General features: G+C 43.7%; 1 protein-coding gene across 3 annotated transcripts; it reads left to right on the forward strand.

Moving 5' to 3' along the window:
- The first annotated feature begins 21,265 nt into the window (after nt 1-21,265).
- Nucleotides 21,266-26,777, forward strand: LOC136450037 (uncharacterized). 3 transcript variants are annotated; one of them, XM_066450296.1, is made up of 15 exons: nt 21,266-22,189; nt 22,881-23,007; nt 23,093-23,294; nt 23,571-23,657; nt 23,736-23,795; nt 23,916-24,002; nt 24,175-24,246; nt 24,399-24,454; nt 24,537-24,622; nt 25,247-25,337; nt 25,416-25,573; nt 25,668-25,759; nt 26,027-26,107; nt 26,211-26,288; nt 26,374-26,777. In XM_066450296.1, the coding sequence occupies exons 1-15, from the start codon at nt 21,586-21,588 to the stop codon at nt 26,410-26,412; spliced, it is 1,920 nt and encodes a 639-aa protein (XP_066306393.1). In that variant the 5' UTR covers nt 21,266-21,585; the 3' UTR covers nt 26,413-26,777. The 3 variants fall into 3 exon arrangements, with proteins under 3 accessions (XP_066306393.1, XP_066306395.1, XP_066306394.1); XM_066450297.1 differs by having other exon boundaries at nt 21,270-22,189; nt 26,214-26,288; XM_066450298.1 differs by lacking the exons at nt 23,736-23,795; nt 23,916-24,002.
- The last annotated feature ends 104 nt before the right edge of the window (nt 26,778-26,881 follow it).

Genomic DNA, 26,881 nt, shown 5'->3' on the forward strand with positions numbered 1-26,881 from the left:
GGAAGGAGCGCACAACAGAACGGTTCCCGGCCTGAGTTGAATTACTCGGCTTCGCGGTCGGAACGAATTATCCGGCTAGCTAAGTGAGAGGCATGCGTTCAATCTTGTCAGAAGTTCCAACAACAGTACGGTCCTTGATCGACACAGACGGGGATAGATCCACACCCAAGACCTCCATGCCTTGTTGCTTTTCTATCGATATCCCGCCCGGTCTCCATTTACATTAACCATGGTTCTTTTCCACGATAACAATTATAACCAACCGTGCTCCGGTATCCACCTATATCTCGCAGGTGACAGGAAATCACCCGACTTCTACCGGTCTAAGCATGGCTAAGCATATATTCGATCCTGGACCTATACCGGTTAAAGGTGTAATATCTGGACAAGGAATGTGCATGCATCAAGTGGTTTCATTCAACTCTTATAACCTAATGCATCAATCATAAATACGTAAGTAAACATTTGTAAATTACTGGGAGACTTATAATGCTCTAGGGCTTGCCTCGCAGAAAGGAAGTAGGGCGATGGTCAGGACACTCCGGAAGCTCTTCAGGGTTCTGCTCCACGCCTTCGGGAGCTGCGGCTTGCGGATCCTCCTGCTGGTTCCCTTCCTCTGCTTCTTCGAATTCCAGCAATGTGATCTCTTTCTCCGATCCTAGATGCATGAGTATGGTATGAGTATCGCGAATGCATATATGTTAACAAGTGCATCACGTTGTTTGAGTAGGTGCATATCTCTTCTTGATTACTACTTAACTACTTCTGCAATGCATCGACTATGCCATAACAGTAGCTACTTGTTTCACTCATAACTGGAGTTCTACAAATCCAAAAACAGTGATCCTAGACTTTCTGGAAAGCTTATCAAATTCTCTACAACTTTGTTATTAACCATTTTTACAGTACACATCAGTTTCAACATGCAACTCATCACACCCTAGAATTAGTCCGGAAACTATTTAACATGCAATATAAAGTAATAACACCTCTACTTCATGTAATCATTCACAATTTGACAACCTAGAACCTACCAACAGTTTAAGCATACCAAATATAGTTAAGATAATATAATGGTGAAGCCCAAACTATTTATTAAATTGCCTTTATTATTTTATTTAGATATCTAGGTTAAATAATAAATATATATCAGATGTGCTTAATAAATTCTCAAAAATTTACAGAGTCTTACTAATGCTATAAAAGGACTACTATAAAAATTTCATGTCATTTTACTAAGTAGAACATTCTATACAAAAATGATAAGGAAGCAAGGCTTGAAATAGCATAAATGGAAAATCCTATTGAAAAGTGTCAAGCAACAGATTTATTATTTTTCTTAACATCCATAAGGTACTAGAATTACCTCCAACAAATTTCATGAATTTTGGACTCATAAATAATTTATAAAAATTTATGCAAGGATGGACTAGCCATAAAAGAAAAATCAATAACTATAATTCTACACATGCACTGGCCTTCAAATTTTTACCCAAGCTCATATATGCTAAGACTAGCTTACCACAAAAATTTCATAATTTTTGGAGCACAAGAACTCTAGATATAAAATAAACAAATTTGAATGCATTCAAAAGCACATTTCAAATTCCTATTTAAATCTCCAGAAACTTCTACTGTTGAAACCAAGAACATATTTTTCTTAAATACTACACTTCCTAAGCAACACAATCATATTTATTTCAAAATTTTAGGAGCTACCAAACTGAAGATACAAAAATCACAAATCACACTTGAATCTGAAATTTTTGAACTAGCCTACTCTACTTCTGTCGCTGACCGGTGGGACCCGTCGGTCAGAGGACCCCACATGTCATCGACACCGAAGCAGAGTGGCGGCGCTGTACGCTGCGGGCGCGGCCAGAGCTCGCCGACGGCGAACTCGCCGGCGGTGACATCATCACACGATGATCTACTCGACTTCGCGCATCGATTGAGCTACGTGGGTGGCCTTCTCGTCGGAGCTAGCGGCTACGGCGGTGGCCATGGCGGGGTGGAGGTGCGGGTCGACGGTGAAACGCCGGTGGAAGCTACGGTGACACAAACACAAGCTCGAACGAGCATCTACGAGCTATGGTTGGCCTATTGCGCGCTCAAACGTGGCATGCGGTGGTCGGAGTCAGCCGGACCACGGTGACGGAGTGTGGCGGAAGAGTTCTGGCGAGGCGTTGCACGGCGCTGGGGCTTACCAAACGCGAATGGCGGGCACGGGAAGAAGCTACGGGGTGCTAGGGAGACGGTGGTGCTATTGCGGTGGCGAAGGAGCAGTGAGGACGAGCTGGTGATGGCTATGGCGACGGCGGAGGTGCGGGCCGAGCTCGGCTGTCGCTGTGGCGAGGAAGACGGAGCATAAAATGGGAAATGAGGCGCGGGGCGACTCGGGCGGGCGCTGGCGGTGATGAAGGCGTGCCCAGGCGCGTCGTGGCCTGGCTGGGCAGAGCAGAGGCGACGCGCGGCCGTTTCTCCTCCACGCGGCGGCCAAGGCCTGACGGCGGTCGGCCACTGAAGCCAACGTGCCGGACTTGATTCAGTTCGTCAGAAACGCGATCGTTCATGCCTGACAGCGTGGTTTGATGACGTTCGTTCACTTAAACCGTGCAGCAAGATCGAAATCCGTCAACAGCAAACTTGTAGATCTATGTACCATCTCCAACTCTTGTTAAGGCAGCATACTCTAATTCGCAACCTAAACCGAGTAAAATCATGCTCAAAGTCGGCTTGTCAGGCTGACAGTGTTCACGACTTAGCAAAAATTTGCTAAGTGTAGAAATTGTGATTTCTCTGATTTTTGAAACTCAAATTCACACATGTTAGGAGCAGAATCAGTCAAAGACCCAAAAATCAAAGTTGTTCCTTATGTCAAACACTACAACTTTGCTTTAGTGAACTCCTCCATGCAAGGTCTCTAACACCTAGTTCAACTTTAGTCAAACATGTCACTTTGAAAACATGATACATACACAAACCATTACCAAATGACCAAACTAGCCCTAGCCCTAAATACCAAAGTTGTTCATAATGATACTCTAAGCATGTTTAAACAATTTGCAAGGTCATTTAAGCATTTCATGTAGTAGTCACTCATATAGCTATCCAGGTCAACACGTGAAATATCACTTAAGTGCTTGATCATGAAATGTGGCCTTCATGAACAAGGTTCCTTTTATTAACCTAAGTGTAGCTAAGGTGTTTTAGTGACTAGCGTTACCCACTTGCATTCGTTTGTACAAGATCATATGCATATGTTCCAAGAAACACGAGATAACAAGCAATGTTTCATATGTTTCGATCACATGTTTCAATTGTAAATGATGATTTATGAATGCTTGATGCTCATGCTCATGTTATGCAAGTCAAGTTATGCAAGGCTAACACCCGAGGTGTTACACTTCACTGGGCGTTTTTTGGGTCGACCGGACACAGCACCGGATGCTGCACCGGACGCACCGATCATGAATTCTAAACGTGTCCGGTCGCTATACCAGACGTGTCCGCTAGCTGCCAGACCACCACGTGTCTTACCGTTGCCTCCAATGGCTCTCTGACAAGACGACTGGACGCATAGTCCGAAACAACTGGATGCTCAGCCACTGAGTCCGGTCGAGTCCAGTAAGCCTCTAGGGCCGACCAGACGCGTCTGTTAGAAATTGACCAGACACTGAGCCTCAGCGTCCGGTCGAGTATAGTAAGCACCCACTGACGACCGGACGCGTCCGGTCACACCGGACCGGACACTGCCAGCGTCCGATCGACTGTTCCACTGAACATCAATTTTGCTGATTCACACCGGACGTGTCCGATGTGGCGACCGGATGTGTCCAGTCGCACTTTGTAGTTCAGTCCTGAGCCACATACCAGACGTGTCCGATATCCATACTGAACGTGTCCGGTCACTCTGTGACCAGCGCGAGTAACACATTTTCACCTCTATCTTCTTCACCCTTGCTCAAATGTGCCAACCACCAAGTGTATCACCATGTGCACATGTGTTAGCATATTTTCGCAAACATTTTCAAGGGTGTTAGCCACTCAACTTGCCACGCCACTCGATCCTAGCGACGATGCAAAGTTAGATCACTCGAGTGGCACTAGATGACCGATATGCAAACAAGTTTGCCCCTCTTGATAGTACGGCCATCTATCTTAAACCTGATCATAAACTTCTCTACACACCTATGACTGGTGAAATGAAATGCCCTAGGTTATACCTTTGCCTTGCGCATTCCATTCCATCTCCTCCAATGTTGATGCAACATATGCACCAACATGATCAATAATGATATGATCCACTTCATATCATCATGTGATCATATTGGTTCATCGATCTTGACATCACTTGCTTTTCACTGTTGCCTTCGTCCATCGGCGCCAAGTCTTGCTCAAGCTTCACCGCCACGCGGTCCATCGCTCCAAAGCCTCCAACTTGCCCTTCACTCTTGCAACCGGTCCATCAAGCCAAGTCATGTCTTGATCTTCTCCACCTTTGATCATATGACTCAATGTCATGTCTCATGTGCAATAAGTTCCTTCATCATCACATGTGTGAGCTTTGCAACATCTCCAAGCCATTTTCACCTTCATGGCATATGTTGCTCACACACATGTACCTATGGACTAATCACCTGTGTATCTCACATAAACATAATTAGTCCACCTAGGTTGTCACTCAATTACCAAAACCACACAAGGACCTTTCACCTGTGTCTGGTCTGGAGTGACCAGACGCGTCTGATCAGCCCTAGGAGCTCTCTAGACTCGAACAGATGCTACGGCTCCGCGTCCGATCATTTCTAACAGCGCATCCAGTCGCATGGGACTCATGGCAATAATGGCTACTTCATTTAAAATGGGACACGTGGCGGTTAGGTAGCGACCGGACGCGTCTGGTATACATGACCGGTGCATCCGGTGCACATGACCTGTGCATCCAGTCGACGCGCAGTCAGCCCAATAATTGAGCCAACGGCTCTATTATTTGGGGGTGTCTATAAATATTGTTTGGCTGGCTCTGGCTCTCTCTCTTGGCCATTTGCATTGACATAGCAACCTTGTGAGCTTAGCCAAAGCCCTCCCACTCATCTCCATCGTTGATTGAACATCTTTGTGAGATTGGGAGTGAATCTAAGTGCATTGCTTGAGTGTTTGCATTTAGAGACACTTGGTGTTCGTGTTTCACTACGGGATTCACTTGTCACTCTTGGTGGTTGCCACCACCTAAATGGCTTGGAGCAGCGAGGATCATTGAGCGGAGGTTAGTGATTGTCTCTAGCTCCGATCATGGTGATTATGAGGGGTTCTTGACCTTTCCCCGGTGGAGAGCTAAAAGGTACTCTAGTAAATTATCCATGGCTTGTATGATTCTCTTCTTGTGTTGGTTGTGCGGCACCTTATTGAGGATTTGGCATGTGATGCCAATTAGCACATGAACCTCTAAGTGAGTGAATCACCACAACGAGGACTAGCTTGCCGACAAGCAAGTGAACCTCTGTAAAAAATCATTATGTCATCATTTGATTCTGAGGCGATTAGTCTTCATTGATACTGATTCTTGTGATTGATTAGTCCATTCCTCGACTCGACGGTATAACCATCTTGCTCTCTCTCTCTTTACATTACCGCAAACTAATTGTCAAGCTCTTTAGTGTAGCTAGTCATGAGAGCTTGTTAGTTTGGTTAGTGTGTGAAAGGATCAAGATGCCTAAGAGGGGGGTGAATTGGGCTAATTCTAAATTTCTTTGAATAATTAAATCCTATTGTTAGCCCAATTAACCCCTTGTGCCTAGAAAGTGTTTCTAATGTTCTATCGCATAAAAAGCCTTGCAACCTAAGTTCCAATCCTACTCTAGCATGGCAATTCAATGATTGTAAAGACAAGTATTGAATTGCTCAAAGTAAACAGAGAAGGAGGAATGCGGCGATGTTTTGCTGAGGTATCGGAGAGTCGCCACTCCCCACTAGTCCTCGTTGGAGCACCCGCGCAAGGGTGTAGCTCCCCCTTGATCCGTGCAAGGATCAAGTGCCCTCTATGGGTTGATTCTTCGACACTCTATCGTGGTGAATCACCCATAACTACTCACAACTTGAGTTGGGTCATCCACAAGCTCCGCTGGATGATCACCAAGGTCCCAATCACCACCAAGCCATCTAGGTGATGGCGATCACCAATAGTAACAAGCACGGACTCTCACTTGACCGTGACAAGCCTAATGAGAAGGGTGGATGCACACTTTGCTACTCTTGATCTCACTAATGAGGGCTCTCTTTGGGATTCTCAAATCTCAATCACCTCACTAGGACCTCGCTCTTCTTGGCACTCTCAAGGATGTTTCTTAGCTATTGAAATGAGCAAAAGTACCCCCACACATGAATAGACCGGACGCTCTGGTCATGATGACCGGACGCGCCGGTCATTTCACCCCAAACTCCAGTGTTTAAAGTGTGACCATAGGCTGGCCAGCGTCCGGTCAGCACTGACCGGACACATCCGTTCATGATTTTCCCTTTCTGGAACCTTACTAGAGTTGACCGGACGCTGGCCCTCAACGTCCGGTCACTTCACCTTTCAGCGTCTGGTCACTTCCAGATGACTTCACCTTGATCAACTAAACTGATCGGACTCTGCACTAGCGTCCGGTCACACCAAAGCCAGCGTCCGGTCAGTATTTGACCCCCATTCAATTCCAACTTTCGATCATACATGAATGAAGTTTGCTCCAATGGATCTAAGGGCTTTTTAGGAGCTACCTAGTGCTGGGTTTAGCAAGTGTGCACCACACCTAACCCACTAGACGCACCTAGGTTAAGCTACCCCTCCATACCCCCCTTAATAGTATGGCCAAAGGAAAAAAATAAAGTCCTAAACTATTCTAAGTGTCTCTTCAACTCCAATCGATACTTAGAACTAGTCCATCCTTAACCTTGTCATTCATCCTTTGAAAACCGAAACGATTTCCATTGTAGGGGCATGACCACCATGATAGCCCAATCGATCTCTATTACCATGACCTAACTTAATTGCCTCTGCAAAACACACATTAGTCATAGTAATCACGTATTGTCACTAATCACCGAAACCCAATTAGAGGCCTAGATGCTTTCAATCTCCCCCTTTTTGGTGATTGATGACAATACTACCTCGAGTATGTGAAAGAGTTGAGGTTTTTGACATGCTTGGTTCATATAAGCTTTTGACAATAAGAACAAAAGAGTTAGGCAAGCTTATATGACCCAAGCCAACATGATGTACTCAAAGGATATGAAATAAGCATGAGTACAAGTAATAAAACTCATTTACATCGGAGTAAAACGTGGAAGCAAAGCAAATGAGCATAGCACAAGTGATATGACATGTAAATAATTCAAAGTAGAAAGCACACATGTCATATATCACGATCACGTAGATATCACTATCACATAAATATAGTTTGATGCATAAAAGTAAACACACAAATGCATAATAGTGTATCACACATAAAACTCCAAATGAAATAGATAGTCAAAAAGGTAAACTAAGCTCCCCCTAAGTCGCTCCCCATAAGACTAACATACTCGATCCCTCTCCCCCTTTGGTGTCAAACACCAAAACCTAAGGGTCGGTCGGTGGGGCTACAACGGATGAGTCAGGCGCTGAGGTAAGAGGAGCAAGCTAGAACTGAGTGCCATCATCATCTGACCCTAAGCTCTGAGCTATCTGACCCTCTATAGCTAGAAGCGATGCTAAAGCGGTCTGGGTTGAAACGACAACTGGAGCTGCTGTAGACTGTGCAGGTATGACTAGAGCTGTCGGCTCTAATGATGCCATTGAGGAAGGGAGCATGTCTGTAGTCCCGGTAATAGGTGCAACTATAGAAGGACCTAGGACATGCAAATATGATGGAGTAGGCTGCCCTATCAACTCACTAAAGGTTGCTCCAAGACTCCTAGAGACTAAAGTGTCTGGCGTTAGTAGCGAGAAAGTCTGAGCCGGTGTGAAGCCCGTCTATAGAGGTGTGAACTGCAGGGCTAACACGGGAGAAGCAAACCACTGGGACACCTGCTCTATAGGTGAAGCAAACTGTGGTGGTGGCTGTCCCTAACTCTAAAGCCCACTAGGCTGTAACGCTAGAGTCATAGAAGTGGTGGTAGGCTAACCAAGCTAGGGTGAAGGCTGTGGCGGTGGAACCCCAATAGCTATTACTCCATGCTGCATAAATCCAAGGAGCTGCTACTGCATGAGGAGCTGTTGCTGATGCATGGCCTACTGCTGCTGCTGTATGGCCTGCTATTGCCGCTGGAACTCATCCTGTCAAGCCTAGAACTGTGCAAAAGTAGCGGCGGTCTCCTAAGCCTAGCGAGCCTGATCTAGCCCCATCCGCTCAAGTATGGCAAGTAGAGCGGGGTCCGTCTGCGGTGTAGATGGAGCTGAACTGGAGCTACTGGCCTCATGATCATGTCGTCGAGGAGGTATCTGAGGGATATCGCGGTAGTCCTCATCTAAGCTATCGCTGGGGTCGCTCTCGACCATCCCCTCCTGCTAAGCATCAAGCTGCTCCTCCTCTATAGCTGCTATGCCCCTGATAGTATCATCCTGCTGGGCTACAGTCTCTGGCACCTCTGGACGATGATGTGGCTGGCTAGGTGCACTCGATGTACTATGGCGGATCATCTGAGTCAGGTTATATGTAGGAAACTCTGTAGTAGCACCACTGTACTCAGCTAGCATCTCAGGCGGCCTCACTGTAACTGCCCTATGAATAAGAAATGTGATCTAGTGAGCATATGATAGCTGCCTATGACCCCTAAACCCCTCTGCAATGGTATCTTCCATCTCTGATAGAAGAAGATCCCAAATATCAAACACTGTCTGCTGCATCAAACAGTTCAGTAACCACAGCTGTATGCGAGTCAAGCCCTCACGATACCCCATCCTCGGAAGCAGTGTCCTCCTCATAATGGCATCAAGCACTCTAGCAGTGGGAGTGAGATCACTAGGTGTCCTGCTAGACCCCTCGCCGAATGGCTCTGTGAAGCAGTGGCGGACTAGATCTGTAGGGGGCACCATCCCGCCATGAGGATGTCTGGGGGCGCTGTCTGTCCATAGCAAACCTCATGTAGCTGGACGGGCTACTCCTAAAGCCTAAGTATCTCTCTGACCCTAGTGCTTGTTAGCCTGTAATCTCTACCACTAAAACCAAAGTGTATGAATCTATGTTGCGGGTCAATCCAGAGAGAAGCATAGAACTGACGGACCCAAGATGGAACATACAAGCCTGTCCGTCCAAGTAAATCTGTTAGCCCTGGCAGATAAGATAGGTAGGGGCGAATGTGCTCTCTAGCTGCTGCAACAATGGTCTCAATGTTACACACCCTCTGAGATCTGAATACAGCTCCACTGTTAAGATATGCATTATAAAAATCTTCCTACAGAGGTGTATAGAAACCCTCTGAAGCACGCTCATCCTGCCTCAATGGAAACCACTGCTCAAAATCCACAAATCTGAGCTGCTGAACTTGCTTGGTCGTGGTGGCCCTCAAATCCAGGTGGGTCACTGGAGGAGGACCCTATGGTCTAGGCGGTGGACGTGAACCCCTCCGCTGAGTCTCTGACCTCAGAGTGACTGGCACACATGTACATCTAGAGTGGCAAAGCTATGGCTAAGGTGCCTGCTCTGTCTCCTGAGTCTATGCTGCTGGTTGTGGCTCCTGTTGTGACCCCCCCCCCTAAGGCTGACTCTCATCCAAGACAACTCATCGTCCCGTAACCATGACAGTCCTAGCTGGACCACCATGACAGCGCTCAACCTGCTCTAGTGCAGCCCTCGTAGATGGAGAGAGCTGATTAGCGATCTAGACTCCACTCCTAGCACCTCCTACCTCTGCATGCTCTGCTGCTGCTGCAACTATGGCTGCTCTAGCTGTGTCTACATCTGGATACTTCCACTTCTTTGTTGCAAGCTTCTTTGTCGCCTTGCCTTTTGGATCTATAGGCAGGCGAGGCTGGTGTCATGGATCCTCATCACTAGGACCACCTCCAACATTCTTGACACGAACCATCTGATGGATCTAAAAAGAACAACTACCGCTGACAAGAAATTACTGTCAACTGTCACTTCTGAGGCTTGGCCTCAATCCGTACTCGCGAACTTGGCTCCGAGTTGACTGACAACTACAAATAGGACCTCAATGGCACTGACTCGCTGCATGATAGAATAGAGGATATACAGATAATTTTAATTATCCATCTAGAGATATGAAACCCTAAGAAAGCAAGCAAGCAATTAGGTACGAAATTAAATCGAGGGCTTGCTACCTGATGAACCGGCGATCCGAAAAGAAGAGGAACGTCACACGGGGAACCACCGGGAATCACAGAGAAGTTAGGGTTCACAGTGAGCAGTGAATTGATGGCTAGGGTTCTAGCAGAGCTAGGGCATGGCAGTGCCGGCACTAGGGCATGGGAGCAATGCTATGGTTGTGGAGCTCGACGGTGGCTTGGGCAGTGGAGTCACGGGGAGGCAAGCGTGGCGGCTTGAGCAGAGGAGGCGCGGGGAGGCTGGTGCGGCGGCTTGGGCGGCTCTGGCGTAGGAGGACGGGGTTGTGCGGTGGCATGGAGCTGGGTAGCATGGCGGCGTGGAGCTGGGCAGCATGGTAGCGAGGGTAGAGGTGAGCGCGGGCAGAGGCGAGCTCAAGGTGATGACGGCACAGAGGCAGCGGATTTGCGGCTCAAGAGCAGAACACGGCACGATTAAATAGTGGCCCCCAACATGACAGGAAAGGAAATAGAGAAGAGTTGGAATCCCGCACGATTTCTACTGACCGAATGCTCCAGTGGCAGCGACTAGACACTGCTACCCAGCGTCTGGTCGATTCTAGAGAGGTCCAAATCCCTTCGAATCACGACCGGACATGTCCGGTGGACACCGACCGGACGCAACCAGAGTTCAGTGCAAGCTGCCATCATCGTCTTCGATTGACCGGACGTTGGATCACCATCTGACTGGACGCTGGGAGAACACTATTTTAGCGTCCGGTCACTCCTTCTCAGCAGTAGTTCACCTCCTGTGAACTGACTGGACGCTAGACTTCAGAGTCCGGTGCAGCGTCCAGTCACTCCTTTTCTAGCGAATCTTCAAAGTCCTTCGTGTTGCCTATTCCCAATCAAGTCCCAACTTCAATAAGATCCAAATAAACACAAATTGGGACTGATATGAGTGACCTCTCTCAAACCCTCATGTTTTTCAAAAATATTTTGCCTTTGGTTATAATTCTTTTTATAAAAATAGGCAATAAGAGGGCAATTGAAGATAAACGATAAAGCAACATTCATGCATATGCAATGCAATACTTGAGGATAAATCTAGTTGCTTGTCAAGTTTGATCCAAGGTTAAGCTTCTTCACACGCTTTACGGCGATTATCTTAACCATGATAGACAAACCCTATATGCATTACCAAAAATTAAACATGTTGTATATTACAATACAAAGCAAGGGACAACACAAGCTCATTTTTAGTGAAGTTACTAAAATCAAGAACATTGAGCTCATTCCTCAATCGACAAAAAGTCGCCTCATCTAGTGGTTTAGTGAAGATATCCGCCAATTGATCCTCGGTCCTTACACCTTCTAATGATATATCATTTTTAGCAACATGATCTCTAAGAAAGTGATGGCGGATATCTATGTGCTTGGTGCGAGAGTGTTGAACCGGATTATTTGCAAGTTTTATCGCACTTTCATTGTCGCACAAAAGAGGTACTTTTTCTAGAACTACACCATAGTCTAGCAAAGTTTGTTTCATGTAAAGTATTTGTGCACAACAAGCACCCACGGCAATGTATTCCGCTTCGGCGGTGGACAAAGCCACACTATTTTGCTTCTTGGAGGACCAAGACACAAGTGATCTACCAAGCAAATGGCACCCTCCGAATGTGCTTTTTCTATCCACTTTGCAACCGGCATAATCCAAATCGGAATAGCCAACTAATTCAAATATAGCTCCTTTGGGATACCAAAGGCCAATGCTTGGTGTGTGCTTAAGATACCTAAGGATTCTTTTAATGGCAATCAAATGAGTTTCCTTAGGATTAGCTTGAAATCTAGCACACATACACACACTAAACATGATGTCAAGCCTAGATGTGGTTAAATATAACAAGCTACCAATCATAGAGCGGTAGATAGTTTGATCAACCGTGTTACCTCCCTCATCTAGGTCGAGATGTCCATTAGTTGGCATTGGTGTCTTGATTGGCTTACATTCATCCATCTTGAATCTCTTGAGAAGATCATTTGTATATTTCTCTTGAGAGATGAAAAACCCTTCTCTCATTTGCTTGACTTGAAAACCAAGAAAGAATGTAAGCTCTCCAATCATTGACATCTCGAACTTCTTTGACATCAATTCACCAAACTCTTTGCAAGAATCTTCATTTGATGATCCAAAGATGATATCATCAACATACACTTGACAAATGAAGATGTGCCCATCAAGCTTCTTGGTGGATAGTGTGGTGTCGACCTTCCCGATGGTGAAGCCCTTCTCAATGAGGAAGTCCCGAAGGTGCTCATACCAAGCTCTTGGGGCTTGCTTAAGCCCATATAATGCCTTGGACAACCTATAAATATGATTAGGAAATCTAGGGTCTTCAAACCTGGGAGGTTGATCAACATAGACTAGTTCATTAATAAAGCCATTTAAAAAAGCACTTTTCACATCCATTTGATATAGTTTTATTTCATGATGTGATGCATATGCAAGGAGGATACGAATGGCTTCTAGTCTTGCAAACCGATGCAAATGTCTCTCCAAAATCTAATCCTTCAACTTGAGAGAGCCCCTTTGCAACTAGTCTTGCCTTGTTCTTCACAACTACGCCTTGATCATCTTGCTTGTTGCGAAACACCCACTTTGTTCTAATGACTCTTGCACCTTTTGGCTGTTTCAAGAGTCCAAACTTCATTGCGGGTGAAGTTGTTCAACTCTTCATGCATGGCATTTATCCAATCCGGATCTTGAAGAGCTTCTTCTACCTTGGTAGGTTCATAGCAAGAGACAAAAGAGTGATAAGCAATAAATGAAGCAAGTTTTTGTGAGCGAGTCATTACATCCTTTGATGGACTCCCTATGATGAGATCTTGTGGATGATCTTGTAGTAGAGGTGTATTTCTTCTATTGACCACTTGAGGAGGAGGTTGTGGAGCATCAACATCTTGTGCTTGTACCACCATTTGATCATGGGAGACATGGGTGTCTTTATTTTCTACTCTCCCATCTTTATCATCTTGTGGCACACTTGATGAAGAAGGTGGATCAATCACTTGTACATCATCTTCATCATCTTTAGGCTTGATGTCTCCAACCAGAATGTTCTTCATAGCCTCCCTCAATGGCTCATCACCTACATCATCAAGATTCTCATGTGCTCCTTGGGAGTCGTTAGATTCATCAAATTCCACATTATATGTTTCTTCAACCAAGCCGGTGGCATGATTAAATACTCTATATGCTTTGGACTTTGATGAGTAACCAACAAGAAAACTAATATCACAATATCTTTGAAACTTCCCTAGGTGTTGCCGCTTCTTGTAGATGTAGCATTTGCAACCAAGCACCCTAAAGAAAGAGACGTCCGGCTTCTTCCCATTGAGCAACTCATAAGGTGTCTTGCCAAGGAACTTTTGAAAGAATATGCGGTTGGATGCATAGCATGCGGTGTTGATAGCTTTTGCCCATAGAGCTTCGGAGGTGTTGTACTCATCTAGCATTGTTCTTGCAAGAGTGATCAATGTCCGGTTCTTTCTCTTAACTACACCATTTTGTTGAGGAGTATATGTTGCGGAGACCTCATGCTTGATCCCAACTTTATCACAATAGGCTTCTATGTTTGTGTTGTCAAATTCCTTCCCATTATTACTTCTAATCTTCTTGAGCTTCACTTCAAACTCATTTTGTGCTCTCTTGGCAAACTTCTTGAAGCAAGATGCAACTTCGGATTTGTCATGAAGGAAGAATACCTATGTATATCTTGAATAATCATCAACAATCACAAGACAATAAAGATTTCCTCCCAAACTCTTGTATGTTGTTGGTCCAAATAAATCCATGTGAAGGAGTTCTAGCACTCTTGTAGTTGATATGAAGGCTTTGGTTGGATGAGTATTTGCAACTTGCTTGCTAGCTTGACTTGCACTACAAAGCTTGTCCTTTTCAAACTTCACGTCCTTCAACCCTCTCACCAAATCATTCTTCATTAGCTTCTTGAGTGAGCTCATCCCAACATGAGCAAGTCTTATATGCCATAGCCACCCAAGTATTGTTTTGGTGAATAGGCAAGTCTTCAAATTTACATCTTTAGAGGTGAAATCCACTAGATATAGGTTGTTGTATCTAAATCCTTTGAATATCACTTGATCATCATTCTTCTTAGATACAACAACTTCCTTCTCGGTGAACAAGTGTTGGAAGCCAAGATCACACAATTGTCCAACGGATAGCAAGTTGAAGCTCAATAAAGCAACATATAGCACATTTGAGATAGAATGATCATTTGATATTACCACTTTGCCCAATCCTTTAACCTTGCCCTTTGAATTATCTCCAAATATGATTCTTTCTTGTCCATCTACTTCTTCATCTAGTGAGGTGAACATACGAGGATCACTGGTCATATGTTGTGTGCAACCACTATCAATAACACAATGACTTCCACCGGTCTTGTAGTTCACCTACACACAAGAGATCAAGCTTTAGGAACCCAAACTTGTTGAGGGCCCTTCACCATCTCAATAAATGACTTTGCAACCCAAATTTTCTTAGGCCTATTCTAGTTTGGAGGTCCTAAGGATATGACTTTCATCTTTCCACTAGAATCCTTTCTAAGCATGTAGTGAGCATTGAAGGCAAAAGGTCTAGCATGCTTGGGCAAGGGTTGTGGTGGTAGAGTTTGGCACTCATGGGCAAAGTGACCTTGTCCACACTTGAAGCATCTCTTTGGCTTTGGCTTTGACTTGTGTTGTTGTTGAGCTTGAGCCTTCTTTTCTTGGTTTGCCAAATACCCAATGCCACTTCTATCCATCTTCATGATGGTGTTCATAAGTAGCTCACTTTGTAGATACTTGCCTCTTGTGAACTTGCTCAATCCAATCTTGAGATTCTCTTTTTCTAATTTGAGCTTCTTGTTTTCTTCCTTGAGAGCATCATTGTTTTTCTCTTTCTTGAGCTTCTTGTTCTCTTCTTTGAGCTTTTCATTGTCATTCTTGAGCTTGACAAACTCATCATAATCATCGGCCTCAACCACTTGCTTGCCCTTGCTACTAGAACTTTGCTCAATGCTCTCAATGATCAAATCATCACATGATGTAGCTATATCAATCTTAACAACATCGTTAGTAGCATCATGTGGCTCATTGGATAAGAATTCTTGAGCAATAACAAGATTATCATGATTGATCTTTAGAGTTGTATATTCTTCTTTTAGCTTGTTATGGCTAGTGATGAGCTCATTGTGTATCCTCTCAAGTTTATCATGTTTTTCTCTAAGCTCTTTCTTAGAAGATTTGAGCTCCTTGAGTTTGGATGATATAGCATCATTTGCTTCTCTAAGCTCAATACTAGCCTTTTCCGCCATATCATATTTTGCTAAAAGTGAATCATTCTTAGCCTCTAGTTTTTCATTCTTAGCTCTACTCTTTCTAATGATCTTAGTGTATTGATTTAGCAATTTAACAAGATCATCATAGGAAGGTGACTCATATTCATCATCATCACTATCGCTATCATCATTGCTAGCATGTTCATCACCACTACTATCATCATTTGATACCTTGCGATCACCCTTGGCCATAAGGCATAGGTGTGTAGGGGATGATGGCGGTGGTGGCGGTGAAGATAATGAAGAGTCAATGACAATGGCGGCCACCTTCTCATTGTCACTATCATCATCGGATGAGCAACTTGATGAATCAATGTTCGTGAGCCAATCACCGACGATATATGTATTTCCACTCTTCTTCTTCTTGTGGAAGTCCTTCTTCTTGCCATCTCTCTTCTTGTATGGCTTGTTCCTTTTCTTCTCGTCTTCTTCTTTATTGCTTGAGTCATCTTTCTTGCCCTTGTTCTTGTTCTTGTACTTGTCTTTCTTGGGCTTTGTGCATTGATGTGCTAGATGACCAAGTTCTCCACAATTGTAGCAGTCCATCTCCGAGATTAGCTTCCTTCTAGAGCTTGTGAAGAACTCCTTCTTCTTGCCATCGAACTTGATGCCACTCGTGTTGAGCTTCTTTAACATCTTGGTGGTTCTTTTCATCATGAGAGCAAGACTTGCATCATCAACTTCATCATCACTTGAGCTCTCATACTCAAGTCTTGCTTTGCCCTTCTCTTGGTTAGCTTTGAATGCTAAGTCCTTTTCTTTCTTTTTTGTAGAGGATGAGCCATCTTGAGGTGTGATGTGCATGTATATCTCATAAGCATTGATCTTTCCCAAGATTTGTGTCGGTGTAGCGGTGGAAAGATCACCTTGATGAAGCACGGTCACAATATGCCCATATTTGTCAATGGGGAGGACACTTAAAATCTTCCTTACAACATCGGATGGTTGCATTTGAGTGAGTCCAAGCCCATTGACTTCCTCTATAAGAACATTCAAACATGAATACATTTCATTAGCACATTCTTTAGGAAGCATCTCAAAAGAATTAAGCTTTTTTATGACAAGATGATAGCGTTCCTCACGCTCACTCTTTGTTCCCTCATGGAGCGCACAAACATCCGACCATAGTGCATGGGCGTCTTTGTGGTTCCTCACCCTGTTGAACACATCTTTGCAAAGACCTCTAAAGATGGTGTTTCAAGCCTTTGCATTCTATTTCTCGTAATTCACCTCATCACCTTGTAGGTTAGTAGCATCCCGAGGTTTTGGGAAGCCTTATGAGGCGGCTCTAAGTATTCCAACATCTAGAGCTTCTAACTACACCTCCATACGAATTTTCCAATATGGAAAATCATCCCCCTCAAAGATAGGAGGAGGTCCATCCTTGTGAGACATCTTTCTCTAGGCGGTTAAGCCTAAATACGTGAGCACGAGGCTCCGATACCAATTGAAAGGATCAAGATGCCCAAGAGAGGGGTGAATTGGGCTAATTCTAAATTTCTTTGAATAATTAAATCATATTGTTAGCCTAATTAACCCCTTGTGCCCAGAAAGTGTTTCTAATGTTCTATCACACAAAAAGTCTTGCATCCTAAGTTCTAATCATACTCTAGCATGGCAATTCTATGATTGTAAAGACAAGTATTGAATTGCTCAAAGTAAATGCTCAAAGTAAAGAGAGAAGGAGGAACGCGGCGATGTTTTGCCGAGGTATTAGAGAGTCACCACTCCCCACTAGTCCTCGTTGGAGCACCCGCATAAGGGTGTAGCTCCCCCTTGATCCGCGCAAGGATCAAGTGCTCTCTACGGGTTGATTCTTCGACACTCCATCGCGGTAAATCACCCACAACCACTCACAACTTGAGTTGGGTCATCCACAAGCTCCATCAGATGATCACCAAGCTCCCAATCACCACCAAGCCGTCTAGGTGATGGCGATCACCAAGAGTAACAAGCACGGACTCTCACTTGATCACGACAAGCCAAATGAGAAGGGTGGATGCACACTTTGCTAATCTTGATCTCACTAATGAGGGCTCTCTTTGGGATTCTCAAATCTCAATCACCTCACTAGGACCTTACTCTTCTTGGCACTCTCAAGGATGTTTCTTAGTTGTTGAAATTAGCAAAAGTACCCCCACACACGGATGGAGGAAGTATGTATAACATGGGCTGAAAAACGAACTGTTATGTGCCTCTACGGGGTGACCGGACACTCTGGTCATGATGACCGGACACACCGGTCAGTTCACCCCGAACTCCAGTGCTTAAAGTGTGACCGGACGCTGGCCAGTGTCCGGTCAGCACTGACCGAACACGTCCGATCGTGATTTTCTCTTTCTAGAACCTTACTGGAGTTGACCGGACGTTGGCCCTCATCGTTCGGTCACTTCCCCTTTCAGCGTCCGGTCACTTCCAGATGACTTCACCTTGATCAACTGAACTGACCGGACTCTGCACCAGCGTCCGGTCAGTATTTGACCCTCCATTCACTTCCAACTTTCGATCATACGTGAATGAAGTTTGCTCCAATGGATCTAAGGGCTTTTTAAGAGCTACCTAGTACTGGGTTTAGCAAGTGTGCACCACACCTAACTCACTAGACTCACCTAAGTCAAGCTATCCGTCCATACCCCCCTTAATAGTACGGCCAAAGGAAAAAACAAAGTTCTAAACTATTCTAAGTGTCTCTTCAACTCTAATCGACACTTAGAACTAGTCCATCCTTAACCTTATCGTTCATCCTTTGAAAACCAAAACGATTTCCATCGTAGGGGCATGACCACCATGATAGCCCAGTCGATCTCCATTACCATGACCTAACTTAATTGCCTCTGCAAAACACACGTTAGTCATAGTAATCACGTATTGTCACTAATCACCAAAACCTAATTAGAGGCCTAGATGCTTTCAGTGTGGCTCTTTAGTTAGCCTTTGAGAGCACACTAACTTAGTATAGTGACATAGCCATTATGTGGATAGAGACTATATAAACTAGAATTGTGGTAGGTGGCTTGCATTTTTAGTAGGCTAGCGCAACACTTGCTTCGCCTTATAATTGTCTAACCGGTTTGTTAAGTGTTGTTGTAGAAAATATTAATAGGCTATTCACCCCCCCCCCCCCTCTAGCTATTAGGACCTTTCAGGGTTGTAGTCTTGGCTAGACCGATAGTTTTAATTCCGTATTTATTTCAGTTAGCCGATGCGATTAATTTTAGAAGGACTATTCACCCCCTCTAGTCTGCCATCTCGACCCTATACATACCCAAGGGTCCTTGGGCATGCCACATTCATCCTCTACTTGGAAGAGGAGCTTCCTCCAGCGGTGGCCGCCTCTAAGGCGTTAATCTTGTGTTTGGCAGTAATTGCCAAACTCACCAGCTCATTGAAGTTCTTGTATGGGGTGATGGAGACCATTCTTGAATTTCAAGCACTTCATAGCATTGGTTGGTATGTCTAATGGAGCACATTGTGCAAGATAGTTGATGTTGTTTGCATAATCAAGCACGCTCATCCTTCCTTGAGTTAGATTACAGAATTCATCCACCTTTACTTCATTGGCTCCAGCTGGCATAGAGAAAGCATGGAATGCTTCCTTGAATTGAACCCATGGCAGTCGTATGTTCACTGGGAGGCGAGCATAATAATCCTACCACCATGCTTCGATGGCTTTGTACAACAAGCCCCTTCGATGTACAACAATGGTGCACACAAGCACTAAGTGGTAAGAGGTATCCAAACCTCACTAAACACTAGGCCTAAACCTAGAGCAACCACATTAGCGGTGGTCTAACTAGTCTAAGCACTTCACAAAGCACATGTACTAATCATCTAATATTTTTCTACGCACTTTTGGTGGCAAAAGCACAAATGGATGACCCTCAACTCTTCACACACTTCTCTCAGATGTAGCACACCTCAAAAGACCGAGCAATGGGGGTATACATATAGCCTAAACATCCAGAAGTAGTCGTTACTAGCTGTTACACACTTTTCTATAAACACTGAATTGATCCTGTGCTTACCACCAGACTAAGCCATTGGTGCCACATCGACTAGCCGTTTGAAAACTAGCTGTTTCACACTTTTCTATGAGCACCGGATTGATCCGGTGGTCCTCGAGAAGAAGCACCAGACTATAAGGTGCCACCGTGCCTTTTTAACACCGAATTAATTCAGTGAGCACCGGATTAATTCAATGCAAACCGTTGTGTCTATTTTTAGCATGACATACTTTTGTATTTTGGGCATAACTTTTAGCTTCGAACTTCAATTTTGATGATCTTAGACTTTGGAAATCTAATAAAGAGCTCTACAGCTTTGGACTGATATCATCTCAATTTGAGCATATCCAAAATCATGAGACAAGACTAATTCATCCACCTCTTTGTCTTGGCTTGGCTTCAATTTTGTTTGTGTCTTCGCTTCTGGACTTCTACTTCTTGGTGTCTTAGACTTCTAGCATATCTTGTAGGTCTTTAACATGGCTTCTAATGTCTTGTTTGAGGTGTTGATCACTTCAATTTCTATGTTGCCTAAGTCCAAGCCAACCTTGCTTCCATTTAAACTTAACCTTATATACTAGAAAACGTTCTTAGTCCAAATCTTCATGTTATTCATCAAACGACAAAATCCAACTTAATGCCCCATAAGATCTATTTTCCTTACCTTTTCCGTAGAAATCGATATCTTGGAATACAACCTACATTAACAGTCATGCATTTATGATTCATTCTATGTGCCACCGCTGGTGTTAACCGTGGTGGCAACGGGGCGGTGATCGAAAAGTTAAGTGAGCTTGTTTCTTTGCTTTTTTATTTTGAAGATCAAAAATTTTTTTTTGTGATGAGATTAATTTTTCTTTCAAGCATTTATTAGAAAGTTGCAAAACCAAATTTTGGGAGTTTTTTTTGTTATACTATTGGAGATGCTCTTATGGCCTACTTGGTTGGTTTCTAATTTTTATCCAACCAAAATCATGAGCCAAAATCAAAGCTTGCCAATACTAAAGCAAAAAAAATGCACTTAACATGTCTGCAATTCTTAGAGCTACAGTGACCAACTCGAGAAATCTATGGATTTCGCAGAGCTAGAGGTCTGCCAAATATGGCCTTAGGCCAATTTCCATAGAGTTGTAGCTCTAAGATTTCTTAGAGCTGATCATTTATAGCTCCGGAGAATCTTGGATCTAGAGCCACATGTTAAGTACATTTACATCGGAGCTACCGCGGTAGTTACGGGCTGATCTGAGAGAGTGTTTGGTTCTTTAGTCGCTCCTAAAATTTATCTCACATCGAATGTTTAGATATTAATAAAGAGCATTAAATGTAGATTAATTACAAAATTAATTGCATAGATGGAGGCTAATTTGCGAGACGATTTTTTAAGCCTAATTAATCTGTCATTAACACATGTTTACTATAGCACCACGTTGTCAAATCATAGACTAATTAGGTTTAAAAAATTCGTCTCGTAAATTAATCACAAGTTGTATAATTAGTTTTGTAATTAGTCTATATTTAATACTCCATACATCTATCTAAAAATTCTATGTGACGGGAATTTTAGGAGCCCGTAGAAACTAAACAGGACCCTGAGCCGTTCGGAACCGACCAACGGTCGCGGCAAATTGTCGTGACTGTTTGCTGCGGCCTTGTCGGAACACTAGCCTCACCGCTCGCTCAGCGGCCGCCGCGGCAGTTTCTGCTGGCCCTCGTCCACCGCAGTCTCCGCTGCGGCTCACGGACGCTCCCTGTCATCCTCCTTCCTGATCGAAGCCTTCTTCTGCACCCGCTTTATCCCCGTCAGCCGGACTCGCCGAATTCTCCAAACCCTAGCGCCAAAATCCCCATTCCGGTAGCCGCAATCGGAGCCGGATTCTCTCGGTTTCCGGCTGGCGCCGGTATCGCGTCTGCGCATGATGCAGCGAGCGCGCTCATGAACTCGATGGACGAAATCAACCTGCTTCGGCAGGCGCAGCGGCAGCATCAGCACCACCTCATGGTGCGCGGCATCGGCGAGGAGATCGACCTCGAGATCGGCCCCGGCGACGACCCCTCGTTCTCCGGGGCTTCCTTAGTGACCGTCACGTCCACGCACGACACCGTCGTCCACGCCGACGACCACAAGAGCCTCCTCATCCCGTGTTCGCAGACCGGCGCGGCGGACGGGCTGGCGCCGCAGCAGCAGCACCTGGCGCAGGGGGAGGAAGAGCATGACGGGATGCTCAGGCAGCCGTCGGGGCACACCAAGAAGAAGAAGAAGGTGGTGAAGAAATGGCGGGAGGAGTGGGCGGACACCTACAAGTGGGCCTACGTCGCCGTGCACGACAACACCACCAGGATCTTCTGCTCGGTGTGCAAGGAGTACGGCCGGAAGCACCGCCGGAATCCATATGGCAACGAGGGAAGCAGGAATATGCAGATGAGTGCGCTTGAGGAGCACAACAATAGCTTGTTGCATAAGGAGGCGCTCCGGTTGCAGATGGCCTCCAAGGAGAAGTTGCAGCCTCCCGAGATCGAGAGGCCGGTCTATGTCAAAGGTTGGTGTTGTCGGCTTGTTGACCCAGCTTCCACAGTTAATACTCAAGTTTCACCTTGGAACAGATGTAAGGACTAGGCAATGTGTAATAAATTAGTTTCTAAAATTAGTGTATTATTTGGATATTCCAGGAAATATGTTAACTTTCAGTTTTAATTGTGTATTGCTGCATTGTGAGAAGTAGATAACATGGTTTTCAAGATATCACATTTTTTATTCTGTTCTGTGTAAGTGTGTAGCATATTCATGTCCAATAACAAGGAAATCCTATAACTAAATGTCCAATTGAAGAGACAATGCTAATATGACCATATCTGTTACTTTGGTACATAGTTGGCAAGTGCTTTATGTTCTACTAGAAAATGAACATAGCATGAAGCAGATATTCCACTTTTATTTTCTTTTTGGAGTGGAATTACCAGTTCACCTTGAAGTTATTGTTATTTATATATTCCAGTTTTATTTCCTTATTGGAGTGGAATTACCAGTTTGCCTTGAAGTTACTGTTATTTATAACTATATATGATATGTGATGTCATCATCTGTGCTTTTTATGCCCTCTATCCCAGTGTGCTCCGTTCTCTATCAAACCAAAATGACTGAATGATATTATATCCCTTGCAACGATCCAACAACTCTAGATATATGACCTTGCTCATTTTTTTATCTTAATTTTGAATTGTCTATTCCAGCTTTATCAAAAACAGCAGCATCAATACTTGAATGTGTCCTAAGGAGGGATCCCCATGAAGCTGAATATATACAGTCCATCCAGGAGGTGGTTCATTCCTTAGAACCTGTTTTGGTGAAGAATACCCAGTAATTCTTCAAATCTCCCTCCATCCCTTAGAAATAATATGCCTAAACCTTCAGTATAACATAGTTTCATTTGATAATGTTTCAGATATATTCAAATTTTGGAGCGTTTGTTGGAACCTGAGAGATGCTTTATCTTCAGAGTGCCATGGATTGATGACAGAGGTGAAGCACATGTCAATAGAGGTTTCCGTGTGCAATTCAGTCAGGCGTTAGGTCCATGCAGGGGTGGTCTTCGGTTTCACCCATCCATGAGCTTAAGTGTGGCAAAGTTTCTGGCCTTTGAACATGTAATACTATACTTGTCTAAAATTCACTTTCATGCTACAACACATAAGCTATTGGTTTTTTCCTTGTTTACAAGAAAGACATTGCCATAGGTTGAAGTACCACTCTAGGTGAACTATGAAGTGCATTTGTGATGCTAATAACTTGCAGCCTTTGCTTAGCCACATCTGATTTTGAAGCCATGGGTGTGATTTGCTTAATGGATGCATTTTTTATGTTTACGTTGCTTATGGCAGAACTTTAACATTCTATCCTGTCATTGTGTTTCTTCCATACAGACTTTGAAGAATGCTTTGTCACTATATAAACTTGGAGGTGCTGCTGGAGGAAGTGATTTTGATCCAAAGGGTAAAAGTGATAATGAGGTGTGTGTACCGTATTTTGATTCCTCAGGACAATAACATTTTTTGTTGCATGTAAATCTCAAAATCTTGTCCTGTTAGATAATGCGCTTTTGCCAAAGTTTCATGGATGAGCTGTATAGATATTTGGGCCCTGATCAGGTACTTCCCAGTTAAACATGATACTCAGTTATTGGAGTTATTCATCTCTATATTAGTTAAATGAATCAGTGACTGTTCTTAGTCTCTAGTAGTATTTCAGACTTCGATCTTTTGGTCCAGGATTTTCCCGCTGAAGATATTGGTGTTGGTCCAAGGGAAATGGGTTACCTTTTTGGGCAGTATAGACGCCTTTCTGGTCATTTTCAGGTAGACTGGTGGTTCTGAAGTCCATCATATCCAGAATTTAGATTATGGGAAATTGTGGATACATCCTCAGTGTAGGGGGCGGGGGGTTATGAGGCTATTTGTTTAGTTTCTGCTTCCACTTTGTTCATCAGTTCTCTCTTGTCTGTAGATTTCAACTGTCGTGCTTATGCAGGGAAATTTTACAGGACCTAAAATTTTCTGGTCAGGGTCAAGTTTTCGAACAGAAGCTACTGGATACGGGCTGGTAAAGTGCTACCTTAAATTTTCGTTTGGCTGGAGATTGTGTTTTGTGGGTACCATAGTTGTTTCACAAGTAATATTTCTGTTGCATGTGTTGACTGGACCATTGTCCATGTTCAAAGTGAAACACCATATGAAACCATTCTGTCCGTGCAGGTGTTTTTTGCGCGTCTTTTACTTGCTGAAATGAACAAAGAGCTTAAAGGATTAAGGTTTCTTACTGAGATCCATTGAGTTTTTCTTCGTTATAATTTAGCCTTTTGTTAGTTTCATACTATGCAATGTTTTCTGCAGATGTGTGATCAGTGGTTCTGGAAAGATAGCAATGCATGTTTTGGAAAAGCTTTTGCCTTGTGGAGCCATTCCTGTTACTGTCTCAGGTATACAGACTCAAAGGTTTCTTTGGACTGATTACACAGGATATACATGGTTTGGAATTGCATCAATATTATTATTGGCATCAGATGTGCCTTGAATTAGGTGGATTTATCATGTCTACTCATACGTGTTTGCCACTGTGCCTATCCTTGACATACAATTTCACATCATTAATATGTAGAAGTTAACATTGCTCGTATATGATTTCAAAATAGAAATACAGGTCTATATACAAGTATTCTTCCGATAGGTTTTTGCGCCTGCTAGCTTTCCTTGAATTGAAGGGCGGGCCTGGTGCAAGCGGTAGAGTCTTACCGCCTGTGACCGGAAGGTCCCGGGTTCGAGTCGCGGTCTCCTCGCATTGCATAGGCGAGGGTAAGGCATGCCACTGACACCCTTCCCCAGACCCCGCGAGCGGGAGCTCTCTACACTGGGTACGCCCTTTTTTTAGCTTTCCTTCAATTGCACTATAAGTGTTTTTTAAGGTTTGAATTTGTTCATAGGAATATTTATTGCTTGCCAAATTGTTTGTTAGGTAGATTTTAAGCGTACCTACTATAGAAAAATAGTCATGTTAAGATAACTATAGCATTTTTAATGAAGGGCTGATTGTTATACTGTTCCAGATTCAAAGGGATATTTGTTAGATGAAGATGGGTTCGATTATATGAAATATTCACTTCTAAGGGATATTAAGGCTCAGCAAAAGAGCCTCAAGTGCGTACATGCCTTTCCCTTATTTTTAGATTGTACATGTGGAGTTTTTTAGATCTCTTTCTGCATTTATTCAAACAGGGAGTACTTGAAATCGTATCCACATGCCAAGTATATTGATGATGCAAAACCATGGAGCAAGCAGTGTGATGTTGCATTCCCTTGTGCATCACATAATGAGATTGACCAAGAGGAGGCCGTTGCAATCATCAACTCTGGTTGTCGTGTTCTTGTCGAATGTATGGAGTTTTGAATTTTGTCATTTCAATTTCAGTTTCTGTTTTAAATTTTTATATTTATCATATGCTGATTAAAATATGTTGCCAACTGCAGGTTCAAATATGCCATGCACTGTTCAAGCTGTTGATATCCTAAGAAAGGCAAAAGTTATTGTTGCTCCAGCAAAGGCAACTGCTGCTGGTGGGGTAATGCACTGCTTGACTGCTCTTACAAATCCATTCACATGTCCTGGTGTGAGATGATAGTAGAACAATTTTGTAGCTTCTTTAAGCGTAAAAATTTAAGAGCGTCATTTTTCATGTCTATCATTGCTGCACTTTTCACTTGTATGACTTTAATGACTAGTATTTGTAGGCTGAAGTCATTATATATCTGTATATCCTATCTATAGAGCTTGAGACTGTTGTGTTTTCTCCGTTATCACAATTTATGCTTGTCTCTTGAAATAACAGGTAGCACTTGGAGAGCTTGAATTGAATCCAGAGTTTAATTTGATGCAGTTGTCAGTGGAGGATTTTGAGAATAAAATTCAAGTAAACTCTGCTGCTCCTGACTAGTGCCATTGGCATTTTTTCCCCTTCTGCTTCCCAGTTGTGATACCTTCTGAGTTCTCTCTTTTTTTCTTTTGGATTTAAGCAGGATGCAATAAAGCAAACATATGAAAGGTCAGGTCAAAGCTGCTCAAGATTACGGGATCATGAAAGAGAGCCCCGAGTTTGTTTTCTTGTGCTTTGCAAAATCAGACGATGCTTTCACTTAGTTTCAGTCGAGAAGCTGATCCCCCTGTCTCTCCATGTAGGTCTTTGGTCCATGGCGCGAACATTTGTGCTTTCCTTAATATTGCGCAAGCCATGGCTGACCAGGGATGTGTTTAGTTAGGCCTTTGATTCTGTCAAGAAGCTTCAACTGGAGCTTCCTGCAAATGCGAGGGGGAAAAAAAAGTCTTCTGATGACTAGAAGTGCTTCGATGCTTAAACCTTGAGTAGTGCTGCACAAATCATGAAGCGCTACAAAACAGGGAGTAACTAGGATTCATTCACCCTTGTTTATGCTAGAAATGTGTACAACTAAGGTGCCGGAAAGAAAGCCAGTTTTGTGGTACAATTAAGAAGAGCTGAGGATGTAGATCACCGGTGTATCACCCATTGCTATGAACGTAAATGTCAATGGAAAGTTGATAGAAGGAACTCATTTGCATGCAAAGTCTCTAGTCGCACCGTCGTCTGTAACACCAAATTGATTTCATTAAATTTCCTATAAAATATGTTCTGATAGTGTATTTATTTGAACTTATAAATTTAATATAT

This window comes from Miscanthus floridulus, chromosome 5 (assembly GCF_019320115.1).
Source record: "Miscanthus floridulus cultivar M001 chromosome 5, ASM1932011v1, whole genome shotgun sequence".
Taxonomy (NCBI): domain Eukaryota; kingdom Viridiplantae; phylum Streptophyta; class Magnoliopsida; order Poales; family Poaceae; genus Miscanthus; species Miscanthus floridulus.